General features: G+C 35.3%; 1 protein-coding gene across 5 annotated transcripts; it reads left to right on the top strand.

The window, feature by feature from the left end:
- Window positions 1-639: 639 nt before the first annotated feature.
- LOC136207461 (putative pentatricopeptide repeat-containing protein At1g53330) lies at window positions 640-13665 on the top strand. 5 transcript variants are annotated; one of them, XM_065998716.1, is made up of 9 exons: window positions 640-803; window positions 4987-5132; window positions 7970-8048; window positions 8350-9796; window positions 9885-9988; window positions 10293-10321; window positions 10791-11244; window positions 11506-11534; window positions 11674-13665. In XM_065998716.1, exon 4 carries the CDS (start codon window positions 8372-8374, stop codon window positions 9752-9754), a length of 1383 nt encoding a protein of 460 aa, XP_065854788.1. In that variant the 5' UTR covers window positions 640-803; window positions 4987-5132; window positions 7970-8048; window positions 8350-8371; the 3' UTR covers window positions 9755-9796; window positions 9885-9988; window positions 10293-10321; window positions 10791-11244; window positions 11506-11534; window positions 11674-13665. The 5 variants fall into 5 exon arrangements, with proteins under 5 accessions (XP_065854788.1, XP_065854786.1, XP_065854787.1 ...); XM_065998714.1 differs by lacking the exon at window positions 10791-11244; XM_065998715.1 differs by lacking the exon at window positions 10791-11244 and having other exon boundaries at window positions 9882-9988.
- The last annotated feature ends 604 nt before the right edge of the window (window positions 13666-14269 follow it).

Here is a 14269-nt window from a genome sequence, read left to right as displayed (position 1 = left end):
CCTCCTACGTGTTCTTTAACTGAGTTTTGCTTCTCTGTTTCTGACAAACCTTATCTATATCATCTCTCATGCCCGATTTGTTATTTTCAGGGCCTTTCGTCTTATTCTTCTTCTATAGACTAAAAAAATAAAATATAAAGATTGTAAAAATGACAAAAGAAAAAAAAGGATGGTGAATCTCATACACTATTTTGCCTAATCAAAGTATAGTATCTTCAATTTGGTGTTCGAGCATTGAAATAAAGAATATATGAATTTTGATTGAAATATATATTTTAAAAATATTCGACAGTAGAGAGAGAAAACAAAAGAGCTAGATATGTCGAGAATAAATTTTAAAAATATAAAAATGTATTTTAATATTTAGTAATAGTTTTTAAGTGTGTAAATAAAAATAAATTAAAAAACATTATAAAAATAAAATTTTAGGTATCAATGATAAAGTTTAGGTATCAATAATTTATTTTTTTCTTTTTTAAGGAAAGAAATCAATAGGTTTTATTTGATTTTAGGTAATTTATAAAAATGACTAAAATTTGGACTGAATCCGTAACTAAATATTGATTTGGGCCAAAGAGACTCCAGGGGCAAATTTGACATTTTATTCGATAAAGAGAAATAGAGGCACTTTCTTCGTCAAATCAACGCAGGCTAACCCCTAATGTTCCCCTCTCCTATAATAAGCGATTCCCGTCCAGCGACTCCGGCCGTCCCTGCAGCATCCACCGCCGGCTAGCACCAGTTCTTCGTCTCTGGCTGGCTGTTTTCCTTCTTCGTCTCACCAAAATTTCTTACAATTCAAGGTATGAAAAACTCTATCAATTTCCAAATATTTATGTTTTCAATTGCTATTCTGCTATTCGTTTGGGTTAATTTGGAACGGAGTAATGTTGTGGATCAATTGCTAGTTTCCATTACTGAACTATGGAAACTTTTTCTGTAATTTCTTCCTTTATTCGACTCTTTTGCCTTTTGTTTTCGAAAAAGGTCATTATTTAAAATTACTTCGGAATTAGTTCTACAGTATAATTGTTTTTACTGAATACAATTAGGTCTACAATATAATCTGGAATGAGAAAAATGGGGTGATTCAGACATCTAGCTTTTATACAATAACTTTAATATATGAATTAAGAGCTTAGAGTATAAGACTCAATCTAATATTGTCAATTACTGATTGGTGATGTTGATTAAACTTAATGTTCCAACAGATGGCTATAATAGATCTTGTCCTTTTGAAAGGGTTGCAAACCTGGCAGGGATTCTCCGTCCCTGTTGCGGATCTGCCCTGTCAGAGACGGAGAATCCCTGATTAGAATTCCTATGGGGCGGGGATGGGGATTGTTTTGTCCCCCGCAAAGGGATAGGTCAGGGACGGGGATATCTTACCTTGTAGGATCCCCGTACCCATCCCCGATATGCTCCCCACGGGGATCCCTGTGGATTCCTTGATTGATTCACCTCTTAACATTTATTTTTTGTTTTTCTATATATTTTTTGTGATCCTTTTTAAAGTTATTAGGTTAGGTCAATCTTATTCTTTCTTTCCACCACCTGATTCAAACTCAATCTTATTCTTTGTCATTATACTATGCCAAATGCCAAGAAAATAGAGAAAAAATAGAATAATTTTTTTTTATATATATATAGAAAAACAAAAGGAAACGGGGAATGGGGATTCCTGCAGGGATGGAGACAAAATTTTCCCCTTTATAGTTCAGGAAAGAAACAAATTTGATTATGCACTTGGTATGAAAAAGATGTATCAATGTATTAAGACTTACACATTAAACCAGATAACAAGGCACAACGGATGTTTGGTTTTCCTCGTGTACATCTATTTTCATGGCAAATTTCATGAAGAAAGTCAGCACTTTTTCCATCCCTAATCTGCTAAAGGAAGTCAATTAAGGGAATGGGATTGGATATGACTAAGTTAAATATGTTACATAAATATTGGATATGCCTAAATTAAATATGTTTGACCTTATCATAAAAATTGCATATGACGAAATTAAATATATTTGACCTAAACATAAAGATTGGATTGTACTAAATCAGTCAAATGACATCTAATGAGAGTAGTAGTCAAAATAATTATTAATTACTAATATTCAAAATTAATTCTCTCTCTATATAAGGCCTATCTTCTCCTCATACTTCGTCTTCTCTTCAGAAACTTCTTTTTGTTTTTTTTTTGCAATTCACATGTTGTTACAATAAATTCTTAGTCTACACCTAAAAGAAATAGAGTTACTCAAGAAAATTATGGACAGAAGCTCCATTGACACTGATATATGATGGATGTATATATGATTGATGTTGATATAGTTGAAGATGATATTGGTGACACCGATGGGGTTGACATCGACATGGTTGACATCGATATGGTTTACACGGATATGATGGACATTAATACCGATATGATGGAGATCGATATGATTGCTACTGATATGACATGTTAGTTATCATGATCTACTTCAAAATTATTAGGAATATCTCTTTGAGTTTCTTCTTCCTGAAGTATGGCAAAAGCATTTTTAATAGAATGTAGAGGTGTAAGAAGTAGCAATTGCTTGCGTTGAGGACCATCTACGTCATCAAGTCCATTAGGAAATTTGAAGAGTTTGGATTCCTCCTTATAGAGATCAATTGCATCTAATTTTTTAACCACTAATGTCCTTCCCACTATTCCCAATTCTACGTCAAGGGTTAAAAACTTGATGATGTGTAAGGAGGAATCCAAACTCTTCAAATTTTCTAATGGACTTGATGATGTACATGGTTCTTAACGCAAGCAATTGCTGCTTCTTACACCTCTACATTCTATTGAGAATGCTTTTCCCATACTTCAGGAAGAAGAAACTCAAAGAGATATTATTCATAATTTCGAAATAGATCATGATAACTAATATGTCATATCAGTATCAATAATATCGATCTCCATCATATCGGTATCAATGTCCATCATATCCGTGTAAACCATATCGATGTCAACCATGTTGGTGTCAACCATATCGGTGTCGCCCATATCAGCTTCAACCATATCAACATCAATCGTATATCCATCATATCAGTGTCAATGGAGCTTCTGTCCATAGTTTCATGAGTAAATCTATCGTTTTAGGTGTAGACTAAGAATTTAATCTAACAATATGTGAATTGCAAAAAAAAAAGAAGTTTCTGAAGAGAATACGAAGTAGGGGGAGATATAAAAACCTAACAAAGCTGTAGGCCTTATATACAGACATAGAGTAATTTTCAATATTAGTAATTAATAATTATTTTGACCAGTACTCTCATGAGATGTCATTTGACTGATTTAGTCCAATCCAATCTTTATGTTTAAGTCACATATATTTAATTTCGTCATATGCAATCTTTATGGTAAGTTCAAACATATTTAATTCAGGCATATCCAATATTTATGTTTTGGTCAAACATATTTAACTTAGTCATATTCAATCCCATTACCTCAATTGACTTCCTTTGGCAGATTAGGGATGTATGTAATACGTCCAACTTTCTATAAGAAAATGGCTCAAAATTTGCCATGAAAATAGATATACCTGAGTTGGACTTGGTAATTTATGGTCCAACTTCAAAAATTCATATCTCCTTCTACTCTTCCATTTTTAGCTCCGTAAGCAGTCTCTGGGTTCCTAGTTATTGTGCCAAAATTTCGTAGTTTGATACCCCGAAAAAATCGTCAAAGTTAGATGTTCGGGTTTCTTAAAAATTAGCCTTTCTTTTCCCGCTTTTGTATTTTCTTTTACTCTTTCTATTTCTTTTTTGTGTTTCCTTATTTTTATTTCATCTTCAATTTATCAACTATACAATATAATTATAATCTATGGTATTTATTTAAATAAAAATAAAAATTACACCAACAATTGGCCCCCTCCCCCCTTTCTATGTGTAATGCAATTTGTATAACAAATTAAAATTACACATGAAAGAAGTCTTTGTAATTTTAACCTTCAATTTTTAATTTTCCAAAAATTGACTTCCAAACTCTCAAAAAATTTCATTCACCACACTCTTACTCCTCCAAGAATTCTAAAAGAAAAGAGATCTCTTCCCTTTCCTCCACTCAAGTGTTTTATTTCAGCCTTCTTACTTATTCAGGATCTTCATCCTAGTCTTCTGCCTTTATTCAAAGCGTCTCGTCTCATTTTTCTTCTATAGATCATCTTCATCTAACCAGTGAGATTAAAAAAATAAAATATAAAGGTTGTAAAAATGACAAAAGAAAAAAAAGGGATGGTGAATCTCTGCTTTGCCTAACCAAAATATATTATCTTCAATTTGGTGTTTATGCATGGAAATAAAGAATTCTATAAATTAAGGTTGATATATATATTTTAAAAATATTAGATAGTAGAGTGAGAAAACATGAGAGCAAGAGATTTCGAGAATATATAAAAAAAAAAAAGGGCGGCCCGGTCGCATTACGCGTCCCCGCTGAGCGAGGGTCCGGGGAGGGGTCCCACCACAAGGGTGTATTGGGGGCAAGCCTTCCCTTGCCAATTTAATTGGCAAGAGGCCGCTCCTAAGACTCGAACCCGTGACCTCTGGTCACACGACAACAACGTTTTACCGTTGCGCCAAGGCTCGCCCTCTATTTCGAGAATATATATATTTTTTAAAATCAATTAAAAATATAAAAATGTACTGTAATATTTAGTAATAGTTTTTAATTGTATAAATAAAAAATTTCAAAAAAATATAATAAAAATAAATTTTAGATATCAATGTTTAAACATGATAAAGTTTAGGTATTGATTTGATTTTGGCTAATTTATAAAAAATGACCAAAATTTGAACTGAATCGATAACTAAATATTGATTTGGGCCAAATTGACTTTGCACGCCAATATAAGGGGCCAATTTGACACTTTATTCTATTAAAAGAAAATAGAGGCACTTTCTTCCTCGAATCAATGCAGGCTAACCCCTAATTTCCTCTCCCCAATTTGATTTCAGCTCTGTTCAGCCCAGCCCCATAATAAGCGATTCCTGTCCAGTGACTCAGGCCGTCCCTGAAGCATCCACCGCCGGCTAGCACCAGTTCTTCGTCTCTGGCTGGCTGTCTTGATTCTTCTTCTCACCAAAATTTCTTACAATTCAAGGTATGAAAAACTCTATCAATTTCCAAATATTTATGTTTTTCAATTGCTATTCTGCTATTCATTTGGGTTAATTTGGAACTGAGTAATGTTATGGATCAATTGCTAGTTTCCATTACTGAACTATGTAAGCATTTTCTGTAATTTAATCGACGCTCCATATGATCTTTCGATCGATGAGTTCACAAGAAGCTGACAAAATGTCATTATTCAAAATTAATTTGGAATTAGGATTGAGTCTTCTTATAATTGTTTTTACCAAGTACAATTAGGTCTACAGCATAATCTACAATTAGGTGATTCAGACTTTTTATACAATAACTTTAATATATGAATTAAGAGCTTAGAGTATTAGACTCAATCTAATAGTGTCAATTACTGATTGGTGATTAAACTTAATGTTCCAACAGATGGCTTTAATATATCCTGTCCTTTTGAAAGGGTTGCAAACCGGGCAGGGATGTGGATTGTTTTGTCTCCCACAAACAGGATGGGTCAGGGACGGGGATATCTCACCCTGTAGGATCCCCGTACCCATCCCCGATATGCCACCACGGTGATCCCTGCGGATTCCTCCATTAATTCACCGCTTAACATTTAATTTTTGTGTTCATATATATATTTTTTGTGATTCTTTTTGAAGTTATTAGGTTAGGTCAATCTTATTCTTTATTAGGTTAGGTCAATCTTATTCTTTCTTTCCACCTGACTCAAACTCAATCTTATTCTTTGCCATTATACTATGCCAAATGCCAAGAAAATGGAGAAAAAATAGAATAATTTTTTATATATATACAGAAAAACATTGTTGCCGTGTGACCTGAGGTCACGGGTTCGAGTCTTAGGAGCGGCCTCTTGCCAATTAAATTGGCAAGGGAAGGCTTGCCCCCAATACACCCTTGTGGTGGGACCCCTCCCCGGACCCTCGCTCAGCGGGGACGCGTAATGCGACCGGGCCGCCCTTTTTTATACAGAAAAACAAAAGGAAACGGGGAATGGGGATCCCTGCAGGGATGGAGACAAAATTTTCCCCTTTATAATTCAGGAAATACACAAATTTAATTATGCACTTGGTATGAAAAAGATGTATCAATGTATTAAGACTTATCAAATTAAACACTGTATTTTAAATTTGGACAAATTTAATTATGCACTTGGTATAATTTATCAATTAATCTGCTTCAATTTTTGTTTTTTGTTTTTGTGATTATGATATTGGCTTTAATTGCCAAGAAATAATGGGTACATTTTAAGTTGTAGACGTAAAATTCCAAAGTAATCCTAGAGGCGTTAGAAAAACCTAATCAAAGAACAGGTTTGATTACCAACAAGGATTACAGCCTCCTGTATGTAAAAAAAAATACTGTATGGTTTAGGTTTCCTTTATGTTGATTTTCCGATTCTGACGTATCCATGGTTGAGCAGCAGAATCAAGCATTAACATTAAGGGAGAGACTGAAAGAAGCATATAGAAAAAAGATCCGTCGGGCAAATGGAGAAAATTGGCACGAGATGATTTATCTCGGCAAGTATCAATACTGCTCATTCTTTGGCCCTTCTGTGATAATCATGGTGACCAGCTTGATTAAAGAAACTAACTCTTTATTAAAAAACTTGTTGTCCAAGTCTTTGGGCTCCATGAACAAGACGAAAAAAAATTCGAAGGCTTAAGGAAACAAGAGTTTACTCTTTCCTACTTTCGGATAATCCAGAATTGAATATGAAGCCAATTCCACCGTCTAATATGATTTCTCCTCCTGCTAATGGCCAAAAATTAGATTTTCAGAAAAGGGTTTTGGTCGGTAAATCCAAGCTTCCATCCACATGTTTAGAAAAGCAAGAGATATTCGTTTTATTATATTATTGGATCATCGAACTCCGTTCCGCGGAATATCTGACCCATGCGCCTAGAGACCAAGTGACTTTCATACGTTATTCCCAACAATCGGACTTTCGTCGATGATCCAATAATGGGATATTTTAAATTTAATAAATGGGAAATTAAAAATGCCCCGCTAATTAAAATAGAGGAAATCTGGGATAAGTCCCTTGCTTTTTTTGAACCTGTGGATGGAAGCTTGGATTTGCCGACCGAATTCCTTTTCTGAAAATGTAATTTCTGGCCATTAGCTGGAGGAGAAATGTTATTAGTCGGTGGAATTGGCTTCGTATTCAATTTTGGATTATCCGAAAGTAGGAAAGAGTAATCTCTTGTTTCCTTAAGCTTTTGAGAAATTTTTCTGTCTTGTTCATGGAGCACAAAGACTTGGAAGACATGTTTTCAAATAAAGATTTGGTTTCTTTAATCAATCTGGTCGCCAAGATTGTAACATAAAGGACAAAGGATAAGCCTTAATGATCCTTGCCGAGAGAAATTATCTCGTCCCTATTTTCATCATTTTCGTGACAGATCTTCTTTCTGTATGCTTCTTCCAGTCTCTCTCTTAATGCCAGATTCTGCTTCTCAACCATGATGCATTCTTGCTTTGCAGTTTGCGAAGGATCGGAAAAGCAATAAAAATGAAATTCAAACTTTATGAGTATTTTATTTATATATAAGAGGTTGTAATTTTTGGTTGGATTTGGATTACTTCGTTCGTAATCAAACTTGTCCTTTGATTAGGTTTTCCTAAGGCTTGTAGATCCAATGTGAATTAGGATTTTCCTATTCTTAAAAAAAAAACACAAGGTTTAATTAAATTTATTCCAAATAAGAATGTAAATCCAAATTGGGTTTCCAAATTCAGATAAGTCTTATTATCACCATTTCCACATGGTGATAATAAACCTTGAATTTTTCTTTCTTTTATCTGATTCCAATTTCCCCCTTTTTTCTTCAGTAATTTAGTCTTCACTTTGCTGCGTTTTCGAGATTCTCAGACTCACCCCCACGGCCAGATCTTCCATCTACACTGCGAGGTATGTGCTCTGCTGTCTTTTCCTATTTCTCTTCATACCTTCACAATATAAACCCTAGACTATCACTTCCCATCATTCTAATATTACATTACACTGAGGGATCTGTTAGCATTTCTCAGTTTTCTACAAGTTTTGTGTTGAGATTCTTTCTCAAATTCATTTTAGTTTTAACTATTTGATTTCCTGGTTAGCAACAGTAAATTCAAATTCGAATGTTTTTCCTGAACTTGAATTGTAAGGAATGCTGAATCTTTAGTTGTAAAAGATGCTGAATATAGATATGAAATATTAATTTTTATAGATTGCTATTGGCTTGGAAGAAAATGAGCTTGCAGAAAACCATCTCCTCCTTCAGGCTTTCTTCTCTTCTTCGTATGCAGAAGGACCCTAAACTCGCTCTCAACCTCTTTCGGAATCCAAACCCAACTCTCCCAATTTGTAACAAAACTTTCCACTACTCTCTTCTGAATTACGATCTCATCATTACCAAACTTGGCCGTGCCAAAATGTTTAACGAAATGGAGGAAATTCTCCTTCAGCTCAAAGGGGAAACACGTTTTGCCCCTAAAGAAGCTTTCTTTTGCAACATCATCACTTTCTATGGCCGATCTGGCCTCCTTAATAATGCGCTCAAAGTGTTGGACGAAATGCCTAATTTTCGTTGCCGAAGGACTGTAAAATCTTATAATTCCTTGCTAAACGTGTTTATGATGTGCAAAAAATTTGATATGATGAGGGAGCTTTTTGTGGATATTGAGGCACATTCGAGACCTGATACTTGCACTTATAACATACTGATTCGTGGGCTGACTTTAGAGGGAAGATTGGATGATGCGTGGAAACTGTTTGATGAAATGCGGAAAAGAGACGTTATTCCGGATTCGGTGACATTTGGGACATTGATTAATGGCCTTTGCTTGGAGTCGAGATTGGAAGAGGCTTTCAAATGGAAGAAGTATATGGTTGAGGTACATGGAGTAAGCCCTGACAGATATGTCTACACGTCCTTGATTAAGGGACTTTTCAGGGTTGGTGAGGTGGATTCAGCTTTTGTGCTCAAGGAGGAGATGGTTAGGGATGGTGTCAAATTGGATGCAGTAATTTATTCTACCTTACTTGATGGTCTTCTTAAGGTTGGGAGAAAAGAGGAAGCTTTTGGAGTCGTTGAGGAATTGAAATCAAAGGGCTGCAAACCGGATATCGTGACTTATAATGTAATAATTAACGGGTTGTGTAAGGACAAAGATTTTGGAACCGCTTACAAGATTTTGGAGGAAATGAAGGAAAAGGGATGTAAGCCGGATATTATCAGTTACAATGTGATACTTAGCGAGTTATGTAAGGATGGAAAATGGAGTGAAGCAAAAGACTTGTTTGAAGATATGCCAAGACGTGGATGTGCACCTGATGTTGTGTCGTATAGGATTATTTTCGATGCGCTTTGTAATGGGATGCAGTTCAAGGAAGCAACCTTTGTTTTGGATGAGATGATTTTCAAGGGTTTTTCTCCTCGTTCTCCTCATTTATGTAAATTTGTCAACTTACTATTTCAGGAAAAGGCGGATGATTTGTTAGTGTCCGTTTTGACTATTCTGGGGAAAACAGATTTACTTGACATGGATTTCTGGGAGATGATTATTGTCATGGAATTTAAAGACAATATTATGCTTCCTTGCTCCTCCGATCCGACCTTGTTGCTAGTTTAATGATCCGACCTTAAAGAAGATTATCCAATAAAAAAAAGTCTGGTGAGCTTCTCTTTCGTTCTTCATCTGAGTTTGCTTTCCCTATTTTGAATTTGCAAATTTGATTTTATATTCTCTTGTTTTTTAGCAGATGGTTATCATGATTGGTTCTTCACCAGTTTGCAGGTCTGAGACTATGAAGTTAGTTTGCACAAACTCAAACATCTTGTTCAGTCTCCTAACTCATTTTTCATGGTAAATTCTATCTCTGTATTTGTTCATGTTCAGTATCCAAACGAATTGGGGGGGGGGGGGGGGAGAAACTTTTTTTTATTGAATGTTTTTTTTTAATTTTGACTACTTTACTTGATCATATTATCATCATATTTTATCGTACCAATTTCTATTCTACCTTCCCGGATTTTTTTTTTTCAAGAAATTCCATGTAAAAAATTCCATGGATGTCTTATTCATGTTTGGCTCTTGCGGATTTTGCGATTTTAGTGTAACACATGATGTCCGATTTCAACATCTTTTATTTGATTTGTTACTGGTGCAGGGTGTGAAATGCCAAGGAGGCTTCAACATGTAATCCTTTTAATTAAGCTAAAAGCTATGTTGCATGGACACTTCTTGTTAGTAGCATTTCCGCGTTTCGTGCTCATATGCGGCCATTGTCCATATTAATTCATGACCGCGAAATAAAAATAATCCCGGACCGGAAAAGGCAAAATAAAATGACTTTATTGGCCGAATCATTAGGGAAAATATCTGGCCAGTTACCAAAAGGCTGCCCTTCACTAGTTAGATATTCGGTAAGATCTTATACCTACCCGAAAATTCATTTGAAGGCTGTTTTAGAAATAAAATTTCCCATTTCTGTTTCGGTTTCCATTTCCATTTCCGTGTCCATATCCGTGTCCGTGCAGCATAGGCTAAAAGCACTGCTTATTTCTATTATATTGATTGAGCAAATAGGATTTAGTAGTTTGAATTGTTAAGCTGTCCTTTTGTGGAACAAAGTTTTGAGAAAATGAATTTATAATTTGTGATACAGAACAATGGATTTAGAAGTCATTCACTAAGGATCATGAAATTCAAAGAAAGCATTCGACCGGGTTTATGTGCGTCTTAATCATGGCAACTAATCGAACGGTCATGCTGGTCAAATTTTTGTGTTATATATAATCGACTTCTGCATGTTCTAGTTCAGCCTCTAACGGGGCAACGGAGGCCTTTTCAGGTATGAATATGATTCTTCACACCGTTGTGGTGTGGGAAACTGCCAGACTGTTTTGTGCCAACCTACCTGTGGGCATGCCAGGCTTACTGAGTGTTGCTCGTTCCGGAGAAAGGGCGATTGAAGTTGAATATTGTGCTTTGCATACTGCTAGTTAATGGAATTTTCTTTATTTTATTCTGTTCTCTTGTCTTTCCGTTGCATTTCTCCCGTTGGAGTTAGTTTGCACAAGCTCAAACGTCTTGTTCATTCTTCTAACTCATTTTTCATGGTAAATTCCATCTCTGTATTTGTTCATGTTCAGCTATGTTGCACCAAAACTGAAATGGAAACAAAACGGACACCGGGAAATGTTATTTCTAAAAACATTTAATTAGGAAACGGACACGAAACATGGAAACGCTACCAAAAAAGAGTTTCCGTGCAACATAGTATCCAGATGACTTATTCATGTTTGGCTCTTGCGGTTTGTGCGATTTTGATGAATAATGTCTAATTTCAGCTTCTTTTATTTGATTTGTTACGGGTGCAGGCCGTGAAGTGCCAAGGATGCTTCAATATGTAAGTCCTTTAATTAAGTTAAAAGTACTGTTTATTTCTGTTATATTGATTGAGCAAATAGGATATAGTAGTTTGAATTGTTTAGTTTTCCGTTTATGGAACAAAGCTTTGAGAAATGAATTTATTATTTGTGATACAGAGCAACTGTCTTTAGTCATTCGCATACCGTTGTGGCGTGTGGAAACTGCAAGACTATTTTGGTCCAACCTTCCGGAGACCTAATGGCAGAAGATTGTATCATTTGGAACTTTGATAAAGCTGGTATTTACTCGGTTAAATCATGGTACCATGTGACTGATCGTCGGGTCCTGGGTCATCTTCAACTGAGATCGATTGACTCTTGGACTACTGTTTGAAATTTTAACATTCTCTCCAAGGTGCAGCATGTCATTGGCGGTGGTGCAGTGACTTTCTTCCCTATCGCGATATGAAACCAAAGTCAATCGCGCTATGAAGCATTTCATTTGGCGGTGTTGCAGTGACTTTCTTCCCAATCACGCTAACTTAGTTTTGTGGATTGCTGTTTTGCTACTGATTGTTGGAGGAGACTGATACTGTGCCGGTCACGTTAGGGGTGGATACTTTTGGAGGATGGGAAATTTGAAACCGACATAATAATAAGCCCTGGAATCAACGAAACGAGTGGTCCCTGTCCAGATTTGTGTTCGAAATTGTTTGGAGCTGCTGACTGATTTCCAACGGGCAAATGTTATTTGTAATTCTGCCCTTTTACCTCTGCAGCCCTGCTGATATGTTGTGGATCCGCCTTCCATTGATCTCCTGAAGGTCAATATCGATTTGCGAGGCAAAACAACTTTTTTATGGAATGATTCTTAAAAGTTTAATTCCTAACTGTTATACATATAATTCTCTTATATGGGGCTTATGCCATGCAAGAAGCCCTTGGGAAGCCATGAAGTTTTTTAAGGAGTCGTGTGCAAGTGGCTATATTCCAGATACACTAACTTACTCAATTTTGCTACATGGCTTTTGTGAACACGGACATCTTGATGTTGCCTTATACTTATTTCATGAAAATGCAAGTCAACAAGTTGAAGCCCGATATGTTTATCTATAATATCCCCATTGATTCTTGTTACAAACGTGTTTGATGTGATGATGAGAAAGTGCATCAATCTTGATGTGCATACTTATAACATCTTGATTAATTGGTATTGTAAGGAGAAAAGGATTTGCCCGTTTACATTTATTCCAGAATAAGGGAGCTTTCAATTAAAAAAGTTGCTTTGCCTCGCATATCATTTTCTTCTTACAATGCCAATTAATCAAGATGTTATAAGTATGCACATCAAGATTGATGCCCTTTCTCATCATCACATCAAACACGTCTGTAACAAGAATCAATGGGGATATTATAGATAAACATATCGGGCTTCAACTTGTTGACTTGCATTTCATGAAATAAGTATAAGGCAACATCAAGATTTTTGTGTTCACAAAAACCATGTAGCAAAATTGAGTAAGTTACTGTATCTGGAATATAGCCACTTGCACATGACTCCTTAAAAAGCTTCATGGCTTCCCAAGGGTTTCTTGCATGACATAAGCCCTATATAAGAGAATTATATGTATAACAGTTAAAACTTTTAAGAACCATTTCTTAAAAAAGTTGCCTTGCCTCGCAAATCCTTTTCTTCCTACAATACCAATTAATCAAGACGTTATAAGTATGCACATAAGATTGATGCCCTTTCTCATCACCACATCAAACACGTTCCTATAGATGTCAATGGTAATAGAACTGGGCTTCAGTTTCGTCTATCGAGACCGATGGGTGTTGTTCGAGCTTGTCGTGTTAGCTTCATTGCTGGTCGTTTGGATATGTCGTACGAGAAGGTCAATATCTATGCAGCTATAGATGTCCAAGGTAACACAACTGGCTTTGGTTTCCTCTGTCGAGACCAATGGGTGTTGTCCGAACTTGTTGTCTGAGCTTTTTAAACAAATTCAGGGGGCAAACGATGTATTGAGTCTTTAGTTTTTACAAAGTAAACTATATTATTTTAACCAAATTTAAAGAATGATAGATTACTATAAGTAAAGTTAGAGGGTCTATTTGTCACCAATATATTACTTTAAGCAAGTTTAATCTCTTAAAAGATTGATGAAATTTGATCCCTATACTTTAATTTTGGCAAGATTTAGTTCTTATGGTCAAATACATTGCAAGATTTATTATTTTGTCTATGCGGAATTTGATTATGTTTAATATTCTAAGGGTCCGTTTGTTTTACCTACTGTTTGCTGTTGGAAAAAGCTGCTTTTCCAAAAAGTAGAGATTCTCTGTTGCTATTTGATGTTTGCTGTTGGAAAAAGCTGCTTTTCCAAAAAATAAAGATTCTCTGCTTTTGTAAAAGGCTGCTTTTCAGGAGGTTACTAACCTAACACCTACTGCTGCTTTTCAGATTTAAAAGGCAAACAGGAAGTCACTAACCAAACACTTAAAACTCTTCATTTTGAAATGAAAAGGCAAACATGAGCATGAAAAGGAGCAAACAAATACTCCCTAAATGTCCTGACCTTTTACTTGTTTTCATTAGTTATTAAAAATTGGCATAATAAGAGGTGGACTGAAAATGGTTTAAAAAATTAATTAGGTATATTAAATTTATAAGGCGTCTTGTTAGCCTCTATCTAAATTTATTTAAAATGATATATTGATCTATTAAATTTGTTTATAGTGATTTGTTGCTTTCCAAACTTTCTTAAATTGA

Source organism: Euphorbia lathyris, chromosome 9, assembly GCF_963576675.1.
Source record: "Euphorbia lathyris chromosome 9, ddEupLath1.1, whole genome shotgun sequence".
Lineage (NCBI taxonomy): Eukaryota > Viridiplantae > Streptophyta > Magnoliopsida > Malpighiales > Euphorbiaceae > Euphorbia > Euphorbia lathyris.
The sequence above is the reverse complement of the archived record's forward strand: the minus strand, read 5'-3'. Positions and strand labels throughout refer to the sequence as shown.